This window comes from Colius striatus, chromosome 1 (genome assembly GCF_028858725.1).
Source record: "Colius striatus isolate bColStr4 chromosome 1, bColStr4.1.hap1, whole genome shotgun sequence".
Taxonomy (NCBI): Eukaryota; Metazoa; Chordata; class Aves; order Coliiformes; family Coliidae; genus Colius; species Colius striatus.
In genome coordinates, this window is record NC_084759.1 from 8132899 (window position 1) to 8156963 (window position 24065).

The following is a 24065-nucleotide window of genomic DNA, read 5'->3' on the forward strand; positions in this document are numbered from 1 at the left end:
GAAAATCCTTATTTACCTGTTCCTCACAAGCAAAGACTATGGGAGCCCAAATAAGCATTTTAACTGGCAATTTTAGCACAAGAACGTCCATAAAAATGTGTTAATTTCAGTAGGGAGTGCAGCTATAATATAGCTTGGTAGTGCTGCTAGAAAGAGAATATTCACCTCAACAACTTGCCCTGATAAGGGAATTACAAAACAGTACTCCAGAAAATATTTTTTGCTACTTCATTATTAGTTGGCAACATGGTGAAATAGTCAGGAATTCTTCCTTGGGTTTTGTTGCTGTGAAGGTGAATCCAATGTTAACAAATCGAATTTTTGATACTGATAGAAGAGAATTTCATAAACAAATGTGTAGGTTGAGAAGTCACTTGTAAAGCCCTCCGTGTTGCAGTCACTCACTGCAAAGCCTCAGCTTAGTGTTATCCACGTGTAACGTATCACGGACACAATATGCTTCAGCAAAAAGTTTAGTAGTTATTGAACATACATTACTGCTTTTTGAGATCTTCATAGAAAAAAAAGAAAAAAGAAAGAAGGAAAGCTTGACAGGTTGGTCCCAGATTTGAGTCTGTTAGAAAATGTACATTCAATGTTTGGTCTTCTATTCTTGATAAAAGATCAAGGTTCACTTCTGGGTAAGGAATCAGAGTAAACAAACAAACCATTGTACAGTTGTTTACAATCTAGTTTCCCCCCTTGCCCCATATATTGTACACACGGTTCGTTGTAGTACTAAAGCAAAGCACTTGGTATGTAACTGATTTAACAGACTCCTTATAAGCCCTCAAAAATAGATTCAGTGTTTCTGAAAAGCCCATGTTTTTTTAAGGCCACGATAATCTGCCAAGAGTCATTTTGTTTTTAAAACAGCATAATTAATCTGATGTTTTCACTTCTCAAGTAATTCCTCTGCTTCCTCTCCGCTTCTCACAAGATGACCCAATGCCTCTCACTCTATCTGTGTAAACACTGGAGATCTTGAAGGCTTGGCTGTCCCCTCACTACTTGCTTGTAGTCGTTGAGATCCAACGTTGTCTTGAATTACATTCACAGCGAAGAAGAACTTTGAGTATAATCTCTGATGAGGAGCGTGTCACACTTTGGGGAGGATGGGATGCAGAGGGCTGATTCAGAAACCGGAGAGCTGGGAGATGCGCTTCCAGAATCGATGGAGTCTCTAAAAGGAGAAGGAGGAGTCAAAGCTACCAACTCCTCAAGGTCTTGCTTGGCTGATGGGGTCTCTGAAGTGGCTTCTTTGATGCTGCCATTTGAAGGTTTCCGAGCTGACTGCGAAGCGCCATTGACTTCAATGGCAGGAAGCGGTTGGATCTCTGCAAACGTGGTCATTGTTGTAGGCAGCTGGATTTCCCGTGGAATCAGGTATGAAGAACAGAGAGGAGTGGCCACCATTGTCCCTGGAGTGGCTGTTGAAAGCATCATGTTGTTCAGCTCACTGATATTGGCTGTAAAGCGAGTAACCACGCTACTGATCTGCTCCATGAGAGAACCTTGAGAGGAGCTACTTCGCTGAGGAGGCTCTGACTGGAAGGTAGGGGCATCATCTTCTGTTCGGCTAACGGAGGCAGTTCTGTGGCTCAAGGTGCTGATAGGAGAGGGAGTCTGTGGTCGGTACTGAGCTGGGTATTGCTCTTCTGCTTCCGAAACCTCGTAAAGAGTTTTGGCACTGGCCTCAGGAAACGTAGCGCTGCTACTGTGTCGGCTACTGTCTGTGCTTTTAGAAAAAGGCTTGATCACTGCAGTTTGATTGGGATTCTCTTTTTTGTTGATGTGGACTGACAACCGCTGCCAAAGGTGTGCTCCTCTGCTGCTTTTCTCGTTCTGGGCCCAGGAAACTGATTTCCCATTAGAGCTGTGAACAGAAATAAGATAAGATGACAACTAGGATCAAAGTTAAAAATATAATCACTGTGCCTATCCCATGAGTATGTGGTGTCCCACATGTTATGTTATGTTATATTCATCATAAAGCTGACTGTAATTTCACCTATACCTATGTATTGCAATATATCTATTTCTGTCATTTATACTCATATGTTCTGGCAAAACAAGCAGTTCACAGCCAGTGCTGAACCCACTGTTGTTGCCCTTGGGACATAGGCAGGGCCCATCTTGAAGGAGGGAGCACCTTGATGGATTCCCTTCTCTTGGATTTGTGTCAGGAAGGGGAGCTATGGGACTGAGAGATGCAAGGATGAGTGAGGAAGAAGCAGTTGTTTGAAGGAACTGGACTGGCAGGGTTGCAGAGGGTAGGTCTGTAGGCTGGCCTAGGACCATTCAGTGGTAAGGAGTTTGGTGTAAAGTGTTACACATGGATTACTGGTAGGGGGCAAGGAGTGTAGGTTGGGAGATAGAGAAGCATAGTCTGTTATAGCTGGGAAGAAAAAAATCCATTTATATCCCAGTGCTTGGAAGTACTGGTGCAATACTCAGAAAGAATCTATGCTAATTGTAGGCAGAGACAATTTTAATGGGCGACCTCTTCTTCATCAAGGTACTTGGTAAGTTTACAACCACTAGCTTAAAGAAAATATTTTTTTTAATGTCAGATCATCTCAGAGAATAAAACTGTATTCCTAGTAGGAAAGAACAGACAAGCTATACAATCAGCTCCGCATGGTGACCCGAGTTTGGAGACTGCAATAAATATTTTGCTCTGCTTTCCTGCAAAATGAGTCCTCTTAGGGTAATTTCGCTTCAGAACCCATCATACCCTGTTCTTTATCAAAGTAGCTTCTTTTCTTCTCATGCTACCTAAGAAAAAAACAGCTATGGCACTTATAAACACACAGTATGAAACCAGTCTTTTCCTTTTACATCTTCCTTAGGCTGATGAGCTGTTGTTTTTTTACACATACGTTAACCTAGAGTTCTTGGGATTAAGAAAGACCATTAGAAATATTTCTTAGCTGAAACAGACAATGGCTCTGAAATGATGTAAACAGGAAAAACACAGTTTCCACGTATGAATAAGCATGATTTATATATAATGCAACAGAACTTTAAACAAATGATTTCAGTTTCCAAAACATTTGCTACAGTCATTTAAGATTTTTGGAAAGACAGACACATTGGAGACCCTGGCAGAGTATAACAAATTTGTTGTCTGTTTGTTTGCTTTTTAAGTCTGGAATATATAAACTCACACATTAGCCTGCAGTGTTACAGTTTGCAAGACACACAGTTTACTAAACACAGATGACTTTATACCAGCTTTCATGTGGAGGCTTGCCACACATTTATCAGTTTAATAGCTCTTCCAGTCATCTTAAAAAACAAATTGGTGCGCTGAGTGTAAACAAAACCTTCTTGTGAGTTCACATCCACGATTACATTACATGGAATTATGAAGGATCATGCAACACAACATATGCCAACAGCTTTCCTCTTCAAAAGCAGCATGACAGAATCCAGTAGACAAACACAAAGTTAACTAGTGATTATCTTAAGATATTAGACTGGGAGATGATCTGTGTGAGTATATAAGGGCTCACCCCTTTGCTGCAGGAATCACCAGAATATTTTCTGGATCTTGGAAGTTAACTGTTATGCACCTGCCCTCAAAATACCAGGCAGAACAGCTGGTAGCTTGTAACTTGCAGTTCAGACAATCCCTCCTGTTTTGTTTTTTTTTTTGCCTCATTCAATGCAAGAAGGACTTAATCTAAACTGTATCACTGATCACTTTGACTCTTTGTATCTCTGGATGCAGTTCTGAGTTGAATAGGAGCTGACACTAACCTTCCTGAGGAAAACTGTTGCCTCTGAAGACTGTGTGCTCACTGGAACCTATACTCAGAGCATGCTGAGAGCAGTTTGAGAGCCCTGGCTCCTTAGTCATGTTAATTCCTGAGTTTGGTGCCAGCAGTAGGAGCAGGATTTAGATACTTTGGCAGGCAAGATCCTGCCTCTAGTTCTGATATGATGACCATGAGACCTCCCTCTCATCTACTGATGAGTCTGAGCTGGACCAGGAGGCTGAGTGACACAACATTCCTAACTTTGATCTAGCAGAAAGAGAGGGCCTAATTCCAATCCTGGATGTCCTTCTATGTACCTCTGGTCTCTTAAGTTCTGCTAAGTTCAGAGCTCAGAGGGATCTGTGACATATCTTCCTGCCACAGGGGCAAAATAAAAGCCTTTAACATGAAGAATTAGCCAACACAGACCTTTCCTGACTTGAAGCACTGTCTTAGTACAGATGTTCAAACTGTACAGTTTTAGGTATTCACATGAGCACTAAACACATGTAGACATTTTCAGTTGACTGAAGGTCAGATTGAAAGAGGTTGTGAAGGGAATATGTCACTCCCTCCCTGGCCACTGTTCAGGAGACAATTACTAGGGAGGAATGTGAGGCTGAGAAGCCTGGAGAAAAGAAAATAATGAAATCTGGGGATATGTCCAGTCCTTGGCAAGGGCAGCTGACAGCTAAATCTTCTGTGGAGCAACTGTCTCGAGCCCCTCTGAATCTCAGTTTGGCTTTGGGTCAGTCTTGGCTGATGCACTCCTTTACTGTCTTTGCACTGTACCCAAGAGTAATCAAGCTATATGCATAGCTCTCACGGAGATTCTAGGGCTCCAAAGGAGACTCAGTGGCTGTTTGATGTAAACAGTTAAGTTCCTAGTAGCTTGTCCAGAAATAATAGGAATTGTTATCTCAGAAATGTATCATCCACTTTATCATGCTTCACTGACTTACTACAAAGTCAACATTGAACAGAGGTATGCAATCATTTATCACCTCTCTGAAAGGAGTATTGCTTGTTTTCTTATATTGGTATGAAGTTATGAGTAAATTACAGCAATATCCTGCTCTAACTGCATATGGTTACTCTGTAAAGTTAACTGGAAGTCACTTCAGAGCACACAAATTAAAAATAGAGGAGTAAAGATACATCAAAGACATAGGCTATGATGCCTACTAATAGAATAGTTTAAATCAATTATGCCCAGATCTTCAACGACCCTTTGATGATGAAAAACTTCAGGTTAGTGAAATTTTAGAACTTTCTTGTGAATAGATTTTACCCCCCTCTGTTGAGAAAAGAATAATTCCACTTTTTGAGCTCCCAAAGGAATTCTACTGCTAAGTTTCGCTGAACACATATTTTTCTACCGCACTCTGCATCTCTGCTGGCACGTTGCACTGAACAGAGCAGAGAAGAGTACTGGACATATCTTTAGAAAGGTAAACTCCAATTAATGACATAATTTCCAGACCAGAGTATTAGCAAAATACTTCTTTTTTTTCTGGTAAAAAAAAGCCTTTTGCATGGCACATCATTTTAATTTCTTTCACTATAGGTTAATTAGTTTATATTTTATATTAAAGATGCATTTCCTCAGAACCAGTCATACTAATTGTTTCTCCAGTTATGGTTGATGTAGTTAAGTAATTGCTCCAAAACTCTACAGACCAAGCCTGTCTCTAAAGGACAATCTCCTCTCTTTAAAGGAGAAGTCTCTCTGTCTTAGCCACAGAAGCAGCTTTATCCCAGTAAGCAGGATAAACTTCTGTACTTAACTTAGTCCATACAACTTCCTTCCAAGGAGAATACTTATTTTGTACACAAATAGTAAGATACTGTTGTCCTTATAGACACCACTGCTGAAAACTTATTAAACACTCAATAATATAATTGCCCAAATAAGTTTTATATGCTATCTTGAGATTTAATTAAAAATTGACTCTTCATAAGGGGTCACGTCTGTGTGTGCCTGTGATGTGTGCAAGCACAGGTGGCTGTGTATTTTGTTTCTCTAGTCTTGTCACACAATCTCCCATCCATACACATTTTGCTTGTAGTGACACAAGCTCTTTATCCTCAGGAGAATGCAAGTGCCACGAAGCATACTAAAAAATATAAGTGATTGAAATGGTGAACTCCAATATACGTTTATGAAGAAGTCATAGCTTCTCCTGGGACAGTAGGACAACCTAAAAAGACTGGTTAAAATAGGATGCAGAACCTTAAGATGTCTAAACTAGGCCAGTTCTAGCACTGTAATGGTTTATGTTGTTGTTATTCCTCTCATTTTAAAATCCTTTAAGGAAGCCTCTTTATGCCTGTATAATTGTTTCTCTGGGTGAAAGCCAGTTCTGCCACACACAAATAACCTGCTAGTGATATATCACTCAGGTCATTTAGCTTGAATTATTCTCATGTTGCATGTTCTATGGAGATAAATAACAACGAAACACAAAAGAGGAATGATATAGGGCAAAGCTTCCTTTTGCCCTGTCCCTGGTTCTAGAAGCAAACAACAGAATTTGCACTTATTTTCCAAAGAGAGTTGTCTTCTGTCAAGAACACAAGGGCATTTATTTCTATTACTCCATGAACTGTAATTTTTTGATACCTCCTTTCCTCATGAAAATCACAGCTGACATTTACATGCATGACTTTAATGTATAAGGATAAAAGAAATCACAAAGTGAGAGAGAGCTGATGGACAGTAATTTCCCCAATGACCTCCCAGCACAGCTGCCAGTGGCAGTACTGCTGGCAGCTGTTTCAGCAGCATGCCTGGTTTGGATAGGAAAGGAACTGTCTGATATCTGGAAAAAACATTTCTAGGATGCCTATTAGCATGACTTAAACCATAAAAATTATTTTGATACTAGATGTAGCTTCTTTCCTCTGTTACTGTAACCTCATGTTAATTGTTAATTAAGGCAACTACTGCTGGGTTTCGCTTCTCATCCAAAATATGTCATTTCAAGCATCTCTGAGCACATTTCTGCTACACTGGAGTCTCCTATTCACAGGATAGAGAGAGGACAATGTCATCTGTTCTTTCCTGGTGCACAAAGCCTTAAGATGCTTTCAACATTGCTGAGTCAACACATTTTAATTTTTTTGTAATTAAAAATTTACTGAAGGTATGAAATAGAAACCAGCAAAAATATGAACCATCAGCTTACCTGACCCTGAAGTCAGGAGCACAAGCAGTGCACAAGAAAAAATTAAGAAAAGAAAAGAAATATTCAACTCCCTCAGTTGTATCTCCAGAATCAAGGGTTGGTTTGAATTTTATCCTCTGCGAAAAGTATACAATTGCAGGAATTTCAGGAGTTTTGCATGCCTGATAAATAATTACAGCAATGTTTATGCACACAGGACTTATCAGCAGAAAAAAATACTCTTCTAATTCTTATTTATTGCTTTTAGTCAAACCAAAACCATAAATATGATGAGAAATGAAAACAAACAAACAAAAAAAAGTGGTGGAAGCCACATAAAACATCCCATTCCATATTATCAGATATATGTGAATGATGTTCACAGGAGATGTAGGATGTAGCAACTTCTCTTAATCAGAAACAGATTTACAAAACATCATATATTATACCCTTTACTTCTATTTTTACGTCACTTTTCACCTTGAAAAACCCCAAGCCATTTGGAAGACCAATATACAGGAGGTAATTACACTCTGATGTGAAAAATATCCACACTAGGGCTGGAATACATTAATAATATTGTACAAGGGGATTTGAGAAAATGAGCCAAACAAATACTGCCCAGTATGAAATTGCACAGCATTCTTTAGACTGAAAGGATGTAAGTGGGGTTTGGTCAGTAGCATGGGGCCTCTTCATCCCATGAGATCGTAGAATCATAAACCATAGAAAGGTTTGCATTGGAAGGACCATAAACATCATCTTGTTCCAACCTGCTGCCATGAGCAGGGACACCTTCCACTGTACCAGGCTGCTCAAAGCTCCATCCAACCTGGTCTTTTTCACTACTAGGGATAGGACAACCACAGTGTCTCTAAGCAACCTGTTCCAGTGCTTCACCACACTCACAGAGAAGAACTTCTTAATATCTAATCTAATTCTGCCCTCTTTCAGTTTGGAGCAATTACCCTTTGTCCTATCAGTCCATGCCCTTGTAAAAAGTTCCTTTCTGGCTTTCTTGTAGTCCTTTTAGGTATTGGAAGTCTGCTATAAGATCTCCTTGGAGCCTTCTCTTTCCCAGTCCAAATAACCTCAACCCTGCCTTCAGTAACCTCAGCCTATCTTCATAAAACAGGTGCTCCAGTGCAACCAGATGATGAGATTTTTTTCACAGTTCACAAACAGTCACACCCCTACATTGGTCTTCTTCCACCTGCACTTCATTTCAGTGACTTCTAGCACTGCTCTCATACTTACTGAGACAGGAGGATGCACCTACTTTCTTTTCTGTAACATCTATGTTCTCCCTGGCAGGTTTCCAGGATGTTCAGTGGGAACTCTACTTAGCTCATGAAATTTGACAAGGACCACTGGCCAGGACATTGTGGCTGGAGACAACAAAACACAGCCATCAAATGCAATTGCACTCTCTGTTAAGCAGCAGGCATTCTTAACTGTTTGAGTAGGTCTTGCAGCTGACAGTCTTGCTGTGGAACTATTAGACTGACACAGTTTCCAGTCTTTTTGACTGTTAGGGCATCCTCTTTAACAGGAATCTTTTTCTCCTCTCTACTTGACTCAGATCGATTACAGTCTGGAATGCAAACAGATTCTTCACTGTGAAGATATAAAATATAAAAAAGAGATTTTTCAAGTGTATATATGGCCAGGCAAAACAGAACTGAATACTGTACAACAAAATACAGCCACTTGACATATACATGGACTTTTCTTCTCTTTTATAGTGACTCCAGATAGCTTTTAAATGAAGAATAAATATCACTGAAGCAATGCAATGTAGGGAAAAAATAATCTAGACAACATAGAGACAAGATAGAATCCCAGCTGATAAAAAAAAGAACACCTGTGTATACATTTTATACAACACTCAGGGATGAATCTTCCTGAAGTTACTTAAACAGCAGCAGTTTCCCAAGTGTGTGCTATGTGACATTATAGTTGATAGCCTTATGTACATGAGTGGAGATTGTTGTACCTCAGGGGAACATAACACTATGCAAGTGTTTCACTGAACACCCTCCTGCAATGATAAAATTCACCTATGATGTTCCAGATGGGAAAATGAAAGGTCTGATTTTGTCATACTCTGCTCTAAGGTTACTTTTTAAAATACCTTATAGGGGTCAATAAGGAGTGAGTAGATATTTTAGTAAAAGGCAGACAAAAAGTGCCTAACATAGCAGACCGTAATGCATTGATACAATGGTTATTAAGGGTATTGTTTCATGAAAGATTTTTAACCATTTGTGACACATGTGGCTTATTCATTTATTAATGGAGATGTTTGGAGAAATGGATTTTCTGTCCTATGGGAGAGTTCAACATTTGGAAATCTGACTTGACTCAAAATGAGATGAGTAACTGAAATCTCCAAGTATTTCACAGAATTAAATAGTTTGAAGTATTTCAATATAAAAGAATTAAAATGGCCATATTGAAACAGTTCATCCCAGTAGCACTTCAAAAATGTAGCCTTTGATATTCATTAAGATTGTAGCATTGGTGTACAATGTCATGCAGCATATAATGGCCAAAACAAAACTAAACATAAAGATATAAATTAAATTAAATGGAGAAAGTTGTGAAAAATATGTTCTGAATTCTATTTAAATTGAGTTTGAAACCTTTCCTTAAAAACATCATAAAACTCAACTCTATGCCACACGATGTTTCAATTGAGAACCAACATTTTCATACTGAAAATATTTTCATCAGCTTTTCTCTGATTTTTTTAAAAGCTCTTTTGATTAGACCTGGTGTAATCCCTCACATGTAGCGAGACCACCATTCCAGAAGAGTTCTGGAGGTGCTTACTCCAAGTTTGATTTGCTCCAGTTGCTTAATGAATCAGGTGTAAGTTTTCCCCAAAGCACCAAATCATGACAACATCACACAGGACACGTGGTTCAGATCACTCAAATGAACACGGTGCAGGGGTTTTGTGGTAGTCAGATGGAACACAGAAATCAGCAGTGGCTACATGTTTTCTTTTTTCTTTTTCTTTTCTAAACATACTACATGGGATGCACAGGAATCACAGACAGAGGATCTGGCCTGGCATTACCCCAGGGCTGCTCCTCTTGTTCACAGACATACCAGACTGCCCTAAGGCCACTTGCTGTTTGCTTACCTGGTCATTGTAGCTCTCCCACCATTCCCCATACTCCCTTTTGGTGTGAAACACTCTATTTCCGACTTGGGCGGGGCCAGTCTCCTGCCTTTGTACCTAATAAATCACGACAACAACAGGAGCAAACAGAAAGAAGTGATTGTGTGCTCAGCTTTCTGTGACAGCTGCTGTGCAAAGGGCCATGCACATGAATGCTACTGTGGCAGTGATGGAGTATAGTGCAAAGCAGCCCTGGGAGCAGTGGAGCAACTGCATAAAACCCCAAATTTGTTCTAAAGCAGACAGGGCTATGCAGGAGAGATGCTCGTAAGTTTAAATATATACATATATATATATAGGAGGAGCTAAAAAAATGTATAGAATGAATAACATGCTAACCATTTGTCTTTAATATTTTCTGAAGTTAGGACACAGTGTTTGGCTAAACAGTTTAAAAGAAACAACATTCACATTAAGGCTCAATGAGAAATCAGCCTGTGGCCACATTCTGAATCCTCACTTGTTCTTTTCCTCTGATCCTCCATCTGTAAAACACTTGACTTTTCCTCTGCCTGTCCAGGAAAACATCAATGTAATTGACTGCTTGGATAAAATTTTGGTGGGCTGACAGTTCGTGTTGTGAATGGGCCTGAGATGCAGACATAAAGTCAAGAGAAAACAACCCCAATTATAGAGTCCAGTGCAGCTCTATAAATGTTTTAAATACTATACCTTGCATTAAGATGAAAAGTTCACTTGGATAAAAAGTTTAATACTTGATGATGTAATTAATCCCTGGGTTGTATACCAGGATAAAACCTGGTCATCTTTTACTCTAAGGATTTAATTGGGATGTGAGCATTGAAGAAGTCTTATGCTATCTCTCTTCAGAGTGGTGAATTTCACCTTAACTGTGCAAATTCTTTTGCTAGGTGTTGAAATACCTATTTTATTGCTTTAATAAAATCTAAGTTAAAAGCATCCATATATCTTCTCAGAGTTTGTGATACCTAGTTCCTATATGCTATGACCTGCGTAGCATACCTGTGGGTATTCAATATGCTTCTGTGAGAATGCTTGTACATTTTAACACTGCTAAGATTACATTGTACACTGCTAAGATTATTTGTTACTTGTATATTAACCTGATCTAGACAGCAAATGGTATCTTGAAGAGAACAATCCTGTAAAAGAGAAATAATCTGAGTACACACAAAGCGAGGCTAAACTTTGGATGCAACTGTAGATCCTCAGAGGCAGTGTATATTGCATAAATAACTGAGGAAGAAGCTTAGTGAATCTGAGAGTGAACCACAGACAGTAAAATGAGGTGTGCTCAGTGCAGAAAAGTCCTTTCATTTACAAATGATAACCTTACTGAAAGGAGGAACAACAGGAGCTTTGCAGACTGGCTACAAGGTATTAAGGCAATCCAGTGTGTGGTGTATACAGTGCTCCCAGATGGGCATGAACCTCATGCAGGACACATACATATCAAATGGAAGTCGATTCCTAGAGTAGAGGAAAAAGTGGAGGGGCTCAGAGATAAATTCACTGAAAAATACAAAGGAAGTCAATCTGGATCATAAAAATTCAATTGGGATAGCCAGAGAGAAAGAGCAAGGAGAAAGGAATGTGTTGAAACTTCACAGGAAAGAAAAGGAAAGGAAATAGAGATGAAGGTATTAGACATCAAAGAAAGTAGAGTTGAGGAACAGCATGAAGGAAACACAGTTACATTTAGACCTTATAACCAAAAAAGATAATCTGTGCCCAACAAGGAGAAAAAGTAAAGACTAAGAGAAGGTAATTGGAGAATTCAAATGCTCATAGTAAGCTGAATACTAAAAGGTAGCCAACATAAGGAAACAAGAGTTAAGTGACCTTGGTAACTCTGTTCTGAAGAAGCCCTGGTTAGTATGCATGTGACCCAGATAAAGAAACTCCACAAATTGTTCATTCCCCAGTCAATAGCATAAATTTCACTGCTGTGAAAGTCAGTGGAGAGAATACTATGAATCTCTCAAGTTTTTCCACCCACTCAAATTGTGCCATCAGAAATAGTATGTTGTCACAGAATGCCTCAAAATCTTGAACCATAGAAACTGCTTCACTACCATTCATTCATGCTAAATGTACATGTAATTATCAAAACAGTGATCAAACTTTAATGATGTGGGAAGTGCATCTAACTAGTACATGGAAGCTGTAGCGTTCTTTGGGTGACTGTTCTGGAAACGCGCACCAGAAATTCTGCATAAAAACATTCTGCATAAAGCTTTCAGAGTAGATAAAGGGCATGATTTTGCCTCAGAATGTCTTGCATTTAGAAAGATGCCCCCTTCCTGATTGTTAATACAATGGATTGTTTTAAAAGATTTAATCTGAGGAGAGAAAAACCCCTCACACATTTCTTTGCAGTTGGCATAAAAATTGCTATTGTGAACATTAATTTGATATTTCAGCAGGTATATGGAGGAGGCATAAAACACTGTTGTGTCAGCAGCATTTTCAAGAATAGATTTCTCATTGTCAATTCCAGGATTACCTATGGATTAGAAAATGGAGGAGACTTTACTTCTATGTAGAAAAACAGCTACTAAATTCTGTTGAAGAGTTTAAAAGATTTTGGGACATTTTTAGTGTTTTTCTTTGAGATCATTGGGTGTGACATTGTGGGCAATGTAAATTTTTTTTACATAAGGTGAGTGCTTTTAAGAAAAAACTTAGTGATATGTACTGAAAGGTGTAGATCAGTTTTACAAATGTTAACCAGTGACAGGAAATTTGATAAATAGTTCCCAGTAATTCCATCACTGTGGTGCTTGTCCGTTTGCCAAAACTTTGTCACATCACTTTATCTTAGAAAACAGTGCTCTGCAGTCTCCAGAGGGGATCTGTAGAGTGAGAGAAACTTACTCTTGGGCTGAGAGAAACCATGTCTGTAATGCCTTGGCTTTTAGTGAAGTCAATATACCTGTGATATGTGGCAGGAAACACTAGTGGGACTGCTTAGGTTTGAAGGACTGTTAGGCCTTTTCCTTGGTGTCTTCGCTTGCCAACAAACTGCTCTTGTAGGCTAAAATTAATAGATGCCATGGGATATAAAGGGGAATATGGTGCCTGAATGATACCAATAGTCATTCACTACATTGCTGTAGAAACCACTTTTAATATGTAAGTCCCTAGTTTCTTTTTCTTTTTCTTTTTCTTTTTCTTTTTCTTTTTCTTTTTCTTTTTCTTTTTCTTTTTCTTTTTCTTTTTCTTTTTCTTTTTCTTTTTCTTTTTCTTTTTCTTTTTCTTTTTCTTTTTCTTTTTCTTTTTCTTTCTCTTTCTCTTTCTCTTTCTCTTTCTCTTTCTCTTTCTCTTTCTCTTTCTCTTTCTCTTTCTTTTTCTTTCTTTTTTTCCAGTGAAGGTGTGGGCCTCTATACTGACAAGAGTTGATGATCTTTAGATGTTGACTTTATGCCTACACTTCAGAATTACGTGCTGGAATCCTGGTGGTCCTGATTTCCTGTTAGGATGAGACTCAGACATCCTCATCGTTCCTTCTGCTCCTGCTCTCTCCTGGTTTCCATGTAGATGGTCTTGGATGCCTTGAGCAGCAGTCCATTTCATATAGTAGCATATCCCATATCTGGAGGATGTTGGTGAGCAGGACCTAGAAGATGTGCAGTGGCTACATGTCTCTATAGTTTTGTCAAAGACCTAGTCCAATCATGTCTATGGGCAGAATGTGGATAGTAGTATACAGATTTGTTAAATGTCCACACTGTACCAAAAAGTAGAAAAAAGTAGTTGTTTCAGATGACTTGTCCTCTGAAAAAAATTTCCAGCAATTAGAAAATGTCTTTTTCTCTTAGACATCAGATTTTTTTTGCAAAGGTAATTTGCTGTTTTGGAGATGAAAAGCTGTCATCAATTCGTATTCAAAATGCCATGAAGAAATGCTATTAATTATTGAGCACCAAATGGGTGCTTTGGACTGTTAGCCCCAAATGAGCAGAGTAGTTCTATTCAACACAGGGGCAATATCCTGATGTAACTGTACCTTACAGTGGAAAAAGTGATGTTTTCACAGAAACACTTAAGAAGAAAGAGGTTGTGCAGCCAAATGTCATTGTAAGTCAATGACTAATTGTGTATTGAGAACTTCGGTGTTGCAGTGGCTAATTTCTAAGACCATTAATGAGACTACAGTTTTTGGTCTGAAATACTGAAAATTACATTAGGTTTCCAAAATTCTTTCTGAATCAAGCTTTTTTCCCCACAAGTTAACAATAATCAACAGTCAGGGAACTGTTTACCACGTGATTTAATTTGCAGAGTTCAGTTAGGATATTTGTTTCAAAATGATGGGGACAGTGTCTTAGTGTCTTAATAATGTAAATAATTAAAAAGATTAGGCTTGAATACATGTGCTCAATTAATGCAGCCAAACAATTTATATCAAGCAATTTATCACTATTTTAATTAAATTTGAGGGTAAAATTAAAAAAACAACTGTATACAAATTAAAAATCATCTTGTTCAAGGCATTCAAGAATATCAAATCATTATATAGATGAATTTTTTTTAGCAGCAATATATCAAGATTTCAGACTTAATACCTTTCACTGAGTTTCGTAAAATATCTTTCAGTCAGTTCACAATATTTGAAGTTTAATAAATCACAGCATGAAACTTGTCCAAAAAGACACCAAGACTCAATTATTTAAGGAAAAAGGGAAAAATGAAGGATTCAGACCATTCAGTAATCTCTCAATCTACTTTCTTTGGTAACATATTAGAGTAAAATAGCTCTGAATGTTCCACTTGGGAATTGATTTGTTAATAAATGGAGACTAATCATTCTTTTATCTGAAGAGTCAAGTTTTTTTTCTTTTTCATGCATCCAGATTGTTTTCTAGCAGGGCTATGAATCAAACAAATAATATCTTCTTCTATAACTGTGGCTAGATTTTGGATTTTTAAATAAGAGCAATACTGACTGAACCAAACTTTCCCCTCATGTAAATTGTTTCCTGCTGTAGTGACATTATGTCATATAAGACGCTTATCCCTCATTTTTTTTTTTCCCATTGCCTCATACTACAAAGTCATCTAAACCTTTCTTTGCAATTTGTAGTTGATGGTCTCCTTAAACAGCATCTGTAAAAATGTTTCTTTTTCTACATGATAATTTCTCATTGCCATCTTTTGCCTTACAGTAATCTCTGGTCCTGTTTTGTGCAGCATGTTTACTTTTCAACTCCTGTTGTCATTTTTTTACACTCTCATGAACAATGGCTAAAAGCTGGTCATTGTTACACTTCAAGCATGGTGGTGGTCATTTCTATAGTGTAACTTCTTAAGCATTAGTTTTCCTGATTCTCACTCTTCCATAATCTAGGTAGTTCTCCATACAGACAAGAGCCGATTTTAAAAGTAATAAAAAATTATTTATCCTATAAAACTTTAGGATTTCACATAATGTTACTTTTTTTTTTTCTCTCCCCCCAGTTAATTAAAACCATAATTTTAAAGATATTTCAGTGTAAAGATAAAATGAAAGACTGATGGACAGAGCACTTGTAGAGTACAAAAGACCCAGGCTGGAATGTCTCCTCTACCGTTGCCTGAGATTAAAAATCATTGTTTTTTGATCAAGCTAGAAAATAACTCTCTGTATTTTCCAATCATTGTTTGTTTTATAGAAGACAGAACAGCTCCAGCAGACTCCAGTAGGAAAGCAATCCATGCCAGCATAACTGACAGGCTTCTGATATAACTCCATACAAGAGATGATAAACCAGTCTTGATCTCAGTGCTTTGAGGTTACAGACTTTTCTATATTCAGATTCAAATTTCTATGAGTAAACTAGTAAAACTACCTGCAGAAACTGCAGAATTAGTCTGTGACTGTTTTCTATGGACTGGAAAAGTTGTCTTTTCCCTTGTATTGCCAAGCAATAGACCTGTGTTAGACTAAAGTGTACCATATGACCACATCACCGAGAGTTTCTCAGCCCTTAGAGTATGAAACTATAATTCAGGCCCTGATTAAGTCTGGTAGGCAAAAAATAGTTTGTTAGAGAAGTGTAGTGTTCTTTTAACATTATTAAAAATGTGTCAAATAAATTGTTCAAACTGCATAAAATGTAGACGAAATTGACACACTAAAAGAAATGTGCTCCAATAGAATATGCTGTGGCAGAAACTCACAATTAGTATCTTAATGAACATACACATGAGGAACATGAGCCAGCTCCAGCTTTCCACAAAATTTCCCCATTTTTTCTTATACACCTTCTATATGAGACTGAAAGCTCCATGTCCAATCACAGTCATCTTACATCTCAGTTTATCTTTTTGAGGCACAGAGTGATTGAATCTCTTTTTATTTACATCTGAAATCCTCATGCAGATAACACATACATATATTCTAAAAACATTTGATTTCACGCCTATGGTCATGGCTTTAAATCTATCCACTTAGATGTGACTTTCAATCAGTCAAAATTTGGTATTTGGGGAATAGGAATTGCGTGGGATGCATCTTGGAGCCCCTTGGCATCATGTGTAACAGTGGTAGATATTTATTCTGATGGGAGTTCTCATTTATCTGGAAACTCAGTCTCTTCCTGAGGCTTTCCTAATAATGCAACATAGCCAGACTTTGAGGAAGTTGCAACAGCTAAGATTGCTTAAGTTCGTTCAAGCCTGAAATTTTCAGTTCACTTGATTTTTCAGTACTTCAAGTAGATTTGAATCAGATTCAGAATTAGAATGAATTTTTGAAAAAAAAAATCATGACAAAAGAAACCCCTGGGATTTTTGAGAAATTTCAATCTATGTTTCTGAAATAACTCATCTCAAGATTTTGGTGCTGAGATATGACCTGCTTGTGTATAATTGATTATTTAAACTGTGATGTTTTAAAACTATGAATGGTAGCTCCTAGGCTCATCCAAGCATATTTTTCTTATTTTGTGGATCGAAAGAGCTCATGTTTGGATTGTAATGAAATGAAGATAGTCAGTCATGAGAAAGAAAAAAGAGAAAGAACAGATAAGGGGGAAAAACAGCCCTTTCTTGCAGAAAACAGGACACACTTGTTTCCAAAATATTTAATTATGGCATAGTTTAGGATTATGTGATGTCAACACTAATTATAGTCACTGGTGGTCCAGGTCTGACCAGTCCAGTTCAGTCCAGTCCAGTCCAATCCAGTCCACTTGAGAAGTCTGCCTGGCTTATCATATTTTCCTCAGGAAACAGGAAAGGGCATTTAAGAGCATGTGAGTTTGGACACCTGAGTATTTTTCTGATGCCTTTGCAAGACAGGCATTTCATCCCTCAGGCTGCTATTACTGTACTAGAGCAAAAACAAATTAAAAAACAAATGAGTAGTTTTCTTGTTTTGGCAGACACTGTTTATGTTTAAACATTTAAGAAATATTGCATGGTGTAGTAAATCCAAGTGGAATAAAGCATCACTGCCACCCTAGGCTATGAAGCTTTACTCTGATATTCAAGAATGTCTATGATAAGGTGCAGAAATGGATAGACATCTTTTATCTATTGTTTAGTGTTATGCTGTTCACATCTGTTTGGAGAAATTATGTGTTGTATCACAAATACCCAATGTATTTTGAACATGGCTAACATCATCTCACTTTGCTGGTGATGATTCTTTCCTGTTGAGTGATCATATCTGCCTGCCTGGGTAACAGATTGAAAGCACTGCTCAGTCCTTTTGTGTAAATGAATAATAACTTTCAGCAATTCTAATTTATTTAGAATATGATAATCTGTCTTGTATTGTTTCAAGAGAGTACTTTTGGCTTCTACTGACTGCCTACCAGCTTCTGTCATTTGAGAATGTGGCAGAAGAAACCTAAGTGCATCCTATATGATGACAGGGAGAATGTCCAACTGGCAGTTAAAAACCACTTTAGCTACCTAATTCCTTTCTTATGCTTCTCACTGTCACTGAAGAAGTAAATAAAGGAGGATGCACCTGAACTAAGCCTTTACATTCCATGCAGAGGGTCTTATCTTGTGATTGCAATAGTGTTTTCTGATATTACTCTTCTTTCAGAGGTTCACACCCTACTGCTTGCTCAGCAATGCTGTTTGTGTCTAGGTCACAATTTGATCTACAGAAGAATGTCAGATTCCTCTAGATTTTCCCATAACACGTTAAAGGCTGGAACAGCATAGAATTTTTTGCTAAAGGAAACTGAAGAATCTTGAATGTGGGTTGGCCACCTCTGAAAGAAGCACCTGAGGGCAGGAACCACTGGGGCATCTACAACCAACAGTGAGAGAATTGGAGAGGAAGAGCATTGGCTGCACTGTGAAGATCTGGGGGGAATTTAAAGGGCAGAGAGAAAAATATTTATTTTTTATTTTATTTTTAAACTTACTTAGTACATATTTAGGAAAGTCAGTGTTTAGGGCTGTTTATTAACTTCTATAAACCAAAGCAAACTTGCTTTTCTACCAGTGAGTGGGGGGGAAATGCATGTGTTTAAATGGTCAGTACACATAAGGTTGCAAAATGGAGCATAGGTAGTTGGATAATTTAGATACATGTTCCAGAGGAGAGAAACACTTACAGTGGTTAAATTACTGGGTGAAACCCAGGGCTAAGGTATTAGAAAGTTAAGAAAAGCTTTAGAATATCTGCTGTATTCCCCATCCCAAGGTAACATCACTGAGACCTTTTTGGGTGCAGTCCTGGCTAGAATTATTATAATAGTAGCTCTTGTAGTAGAAATATAAAGCCCTTGTTTTACCTGGGATATAGAGTTATTTGAGAATGAGGAGAGGATAAATTAGCACCATGTTTTGGACTCTTGTAAAATGACAGTGTAGCATATGCAATAATAGTTCCTGGGACCTTAAGATAAGATTTGCTTGATTTATTTCTAGCCTTCCTAATTCCTGTTAAATTAACTGGTAAGAGAACTGGAAGCAGAAGGTCCAGATGCCTATCTACACAGGTTGTGTGGCTTTGATGTCAGCTATGTCATGTTCAGCATTCTTCTTTGTGGAGTTGCTTCTGGTAATGTCTGGTTTGTTACCCCAGTTTTTAAGGTAGAATACATTTTGGTGTGTAGTGATGAATTGCAATAGCCTACATGAAATGGTTTTCATTTCTCTAGGTAATGAATAATTTTATCCTCTTCCTCTGTATCTTTCAGTATGTGATGATTTCTTCCAGCACATATCCACATCTTGCCTGAGTTTTCTTAATTGAAGAATATCCCATGCAAAAAGTCATTTAGGACTCTAACAGATGCATTGCTTTATTTAGGCAAAACCAGTCTTGTAATCTGTCATTTTGCAGCTGATGTGAAAGCTCTGAATGGAGCATCAGCATTATCTGTTTGACAATGATTTGATACGATACTACACTGTGCTATAAATTAGTGTCAAGAAGCAAAATGCTAATGATAGGGGCACTGGTGAGTTAAATAGCACGTTTCTTTAAAGTTCAACAGTGACTCACTCTCTTTTAAAGAAAACTTCTTTGAGCTACTTAAATAATGCCATGTAGCTCTAGTATATGTTGCTGTTGTTTCAGAGTACCTCAGTATTTACTTGGATAACTATTCAAACAAGCTTTTGAGCATTGTACTGAATAATACATGGAAATATTACTCTGTACAACAAGATTTTTTTAAAACAAAGTTTGAATATTAAATAAAATGATAGGACTCTTTTTTGCTCGTGCTCAACAGCAAGCAAAATTAAAGCTGAAAGTGGTTTTCTGTTCTTTCTTAGAGATAATATCACACATAGGTGAAGCCTTGAGCAACATTTTAAGTCTGCTCAATGCATTTCAAGTCTATGTTTTGTTTTCTTTCATGCAACCAAATGAGCATTGATTAGAGAAACTTTCCCTTGATTAATGGAATCAATTTGCTTTTGGATTCCCAGATCCGTCAGCACACACTGAGCACGGCTGAACCCACTGGCATTGTCAGTTTCACCAGCTGAGGATTCAGGCACATACACTAGGACTGTCTTTGTTGTAGTTTTATGTGCAGATGAACACTGCTGCTAAACTGAAAGTTCAAATTAAATGCTGTATTTATTTATATCCAGGAACATACATCAATGTTTCAGCTTTGTGCTGCCTTTTTTATCCCTACACACAGATATCAGGATCTCTCAAGGCTCTTCAGGACTGACAACACTTGCAAGACAATGCTATTGAAAAGGAAGTCATTATCAATGATGAGCTACTACATTCTGCTCAAAACTCATCTACACATTGAGAGATACAATGAAATGGAAATGGAATCCTCAAAAAGAAGGAAATACACTTTGTGTTTTGCAATATTTAATAGTAGGGCACACTCCTTACTTTTCAGAATGAAACAGATATTAGAGCAATATCTTCCAAACTGGGCCTTAACAGACGACAAAAAAAATCTTTCCCAAGCCCAGGATCTCCTGTCATCTGTAACTTCATTTTGTCAAGTAAAAATTTGTGAGATGGCAAATGATTTCTGCAGCAAAAGTGAGAGATAACCTCAAAGAGGAAGAATACATTCCTACTGAGGACATATTACAAAGAATGCCTCTTTCAGCTGGACCAGAAGTTGTTATAGCACTTCTAACCTGAACATCTCAGGTCATTCGGGTATGAAGACAGAGGCTGTAGAAAAGGACATTTCAGGTAACCATCACTTCAGCTGAGAGAGGATTTATCATTTAAAAATAGCACCTGGAAAGGAACTGGAAGATACCTTAATTAACTGATCACTGGTATAAAATATCTTGTAATAGACTGGCCATTTCTGTACCTATGCAAAGTCACAGAAAGAGAAGGATTAGTAATAACAAATCATCATTTTGGCATAATCTGTCCTGCAGGTATTACTAATAAAATCCTCCCTAAAATCTAAACTATGGTTCACACAAAAATGAAAGTACAAATGACCCTTGCTCCATTCCAACTCAAGTTATAAATAATGACATGTCCAGAAATATTCATATTATCAGTTCTAAAATATCAGCTCAAAAAATACATCTTTCACTGAGAAGGAAAATCTAGCTACTTGACACTTCCAGGCTAGCAGAGGAATGACAAAACTGTTTCTCTGCACTTTCATACAGGCAGAATTATTTCTTTATGACAGCAATTAAACAACCCAAATCATCCCTGTGGCACCCACATTGAAAGTGAGAAGGATGAGAAGATGAAAATAAACCACTGTGCCAGGTACACTTCTACATGCTCTATCTATGAAGCAAGTCAGTATTTCTAGTCCAGAGCTATCCCAGTGTTCACTTACAGTAATGTTTATATGCTGAACACACGAGTTGTCTTCATGATCACTGAATTAAAATAACACTTTGGGAAGAAATAAAGAAATAGCTCACAAGGCAGTAGCTGTTCAATGGCAGAAAGGATAGCAAGAGCAGGGCCTGTGAGCATCAGAATTTGATGGAGTTAGGAAGACGGTTACAGAAAAAAGCATCAAGAAAGGTAAAGAAGAGAAGACAGGTGAGGACAAAAAGAAAGAAAGTGGGAAGAGATAATACAAGAGAGAAAAATCAAGAGACTAGAAGATAAAAGGTATAACAGAAGAGTCATATGAAACAAATCCTCAGATGCATGAGTGGTTGCTCACAATGCCACTTGTTTTTATTATCCTACCTTCACTGTGTAGTGCTATCAGCAGCCCTGCTATCCTACTGCTGTGACTAGAGGTAAAATACAGACAATATGTAATTTATTTGAGGGAAAGAGATTATAAATTAATGCACTCAGGATAAGTCAATGAGTTATAGTTCTTGTTCTGTTGACTTTTTCCCCCTAAGTTCTTGTTTCCCTCCCTACATTCATTTCACACTTAATGTAGCCAGTAATTCCAGCTTTGTAATTACTTATCCATTGCTCTATCTCCTATATTTGCACAGTGTTTTCACTAAACCAAGCCCAAAACTGCTACAGATGTGGGAGAGAGGACTCATTCCTCTCCCAATGTAGAGGCAAAAGGTATTAATACATTTCCCTTTGCCTTTCTGCTATTAGTAACTCTCAGAAGATCATAACTGCTTCCCGGAACTCCCACATCAGCAGACTTTACCTAAGGGTTTCACCAGATGATCCCCTTCTTTTCCACAGGTTCACCAGGCTACTCGAGCGGCTCGCAGCTGAAGATGACTTGCCATCCCCTACGTGCATGCGGACCACCGTCGACGTGGTGAATGCACTGCGTACGTTTCTCTCAGGCTTAGCAAGGATGATATAGACCTTGGGCACAAACATGCAGCCAAGGGCCACTGTGGCACTCAGACTCACTGAGAAACACATGGTGATTATCTTGTAGTTGCTTCCAAAATATATTGGCACAAAAGCCAGCCAAATGATGCAGGTGGTATACATTGTAAAGGCAATATACTTTGCTTCATTGAAATTAGCTGGGACATTTCTTGTCTTAAATGCATAAAAGGTGCAACTCAAAATTAACAATCCGTTATATCCAAGGGGAGTTACGACACCCAAGTTGGTGGTGTTACAAATCAAGTAGACCTCTCGGATGCTCGGGTAATCATGCATTATATCTGGTGGCTCCATTATAAAGAGGGCAACAATGATGCCTAATTGTATACATATCAAGATAAATGCAATAACTAGTTGGGCGCAGGCACTCATGAATCTAGGTTTCTTTGTACAAATTTTCTTCTTGCTTCCAGCTAGGATCCTGGCAATGCGGTTGGTTTTAGTTACTAGAGCAGAATAACTCATAGCTGGGGAGAGGCCGATGCCAATTCGTTGAAGATAACAGTAAATCTGTTGAGGTTTTGCAATGAGACAGAAAGTGCACAAGTAACCCAAGCAGATGCCAGCTAGAATGATGTAGCAAAGTTCTCGGCTGGATGATTTGACCACTGGAGTATCACGGTACATTACGAATATAGCTGTAACAAACAAGGTGGCTAACAGACCCAGACATGCAAAAACAACTGCTGCAATTGGTTCAGGATCACCCCATCTGAGATACTGCACTGGGATGAGGTCACAACCTACAAAAAAGAAAAAGAAAAAAAGAAGTTAAACTGGGTTATGTAGGAGTGAGATTTTTTAATGGTACACATACAGTTTTTCCTGATATTTCTCTAATTTTTGTTGTTCAAGAAAGTGCCATTAGAAGGAGTGCAAGCTAGGATTACGTTAATATAACAGCACAATGAATAGATTTCAGGGACAGCTTATTTCAGTAACACACTTTATGTGAAATGTAACATGATAACTGAAAAAAAGGCTATGGTGAATTCAGTGGAATTTTCCTTTTGAAATTCTTTTAAATATAGTAGTTTATGACGAAATTTTAGAATCAAGTTGCATTGAAATTTTAGAATCAAGTTACATTATCTCAGTGCAAAATGCTTCAGAGTTGCCTGCATACTCTATACACTTAAAAAAACAGCTGTTGATCCTACAAAATATATTGTACACTATGAAGGATATTAGTACTTGTTTAGTGATTATAGAGACAAATCTTATAGATTTTAACTGTCAAGAAATAGAGAGGGCTTCTTTTTCAGATATGTCGCCTTTTTTCTAACAAATTTTTTCTAGGATAAGTGTTGCAGACAATATATGATTTAGGATGGCACATCCTGCTCACTTCTTTATCTGTCATTCATCATTTTGAGTCTTCTGAGGAATTAAAACCCCATCTAACTCATGAAATCAAACAGAACTGAATAAATTATTGTCAAAGCTGAATTAGCCATGCAATCCATCTAAGGACACTTGGTTTATAGTCTATGTATAGGTTTGAATAAGTCATTCTATGCAAACATGTCGTAGGAAGTCAATGAAGTTTTCCATTGCAGAGTGTGTAGATCAGTGGACAGAAGTAAAAGCTGGCAGAAAACTTGCTGTTGGTGTATTTGAAATACATAAATTTGCAGTCACTCCAGTGTAACAGATTTGTACTCTCGGTTACTGAATGCATATTAATTTGCTATCTATATTTTAACTGTTTTGTT

At 37.8% G+C, this 24065-nt stretch overlaps 1 protein-coding gene across 3 annotated transcripts in view; it reads right to left on the reverse strand.

The window, feature by feature from the left end:
• Positions 1-1053: 1053 nt before the first annotated feature.
• Positions 1054-24065, reverse strand: part of GRM5 (glutamate metabotropic receptor 5) — a 244635-nt gene continuing 221623 nt past the window's right edge. Inside the window, exons 7-10 of one of the 3 annotated variants that reach the window (XM_062020366.1) lie at positions 22154-23093; positions 10083-10178; positions 8387-8548; positions 1054-1876 (exon numbers count right to left, since the gene is read on the reverse strand). In XM_062020366.1, the coding sequence (XP_061876350.1) occupies positions 1054-1876; positions 8387-8548; positions 10083-10178; positions 22154-23093 (2021 nt within the window). The remainder of the gene's footprint in view (positions 1877-8386; positions 8549-10082; positions 10179-22153; positions 23094-24065) is intronic. The other 2 variants (XM_062020367.1, XM_062020368.1) reach the window with 2 other exon arrangements.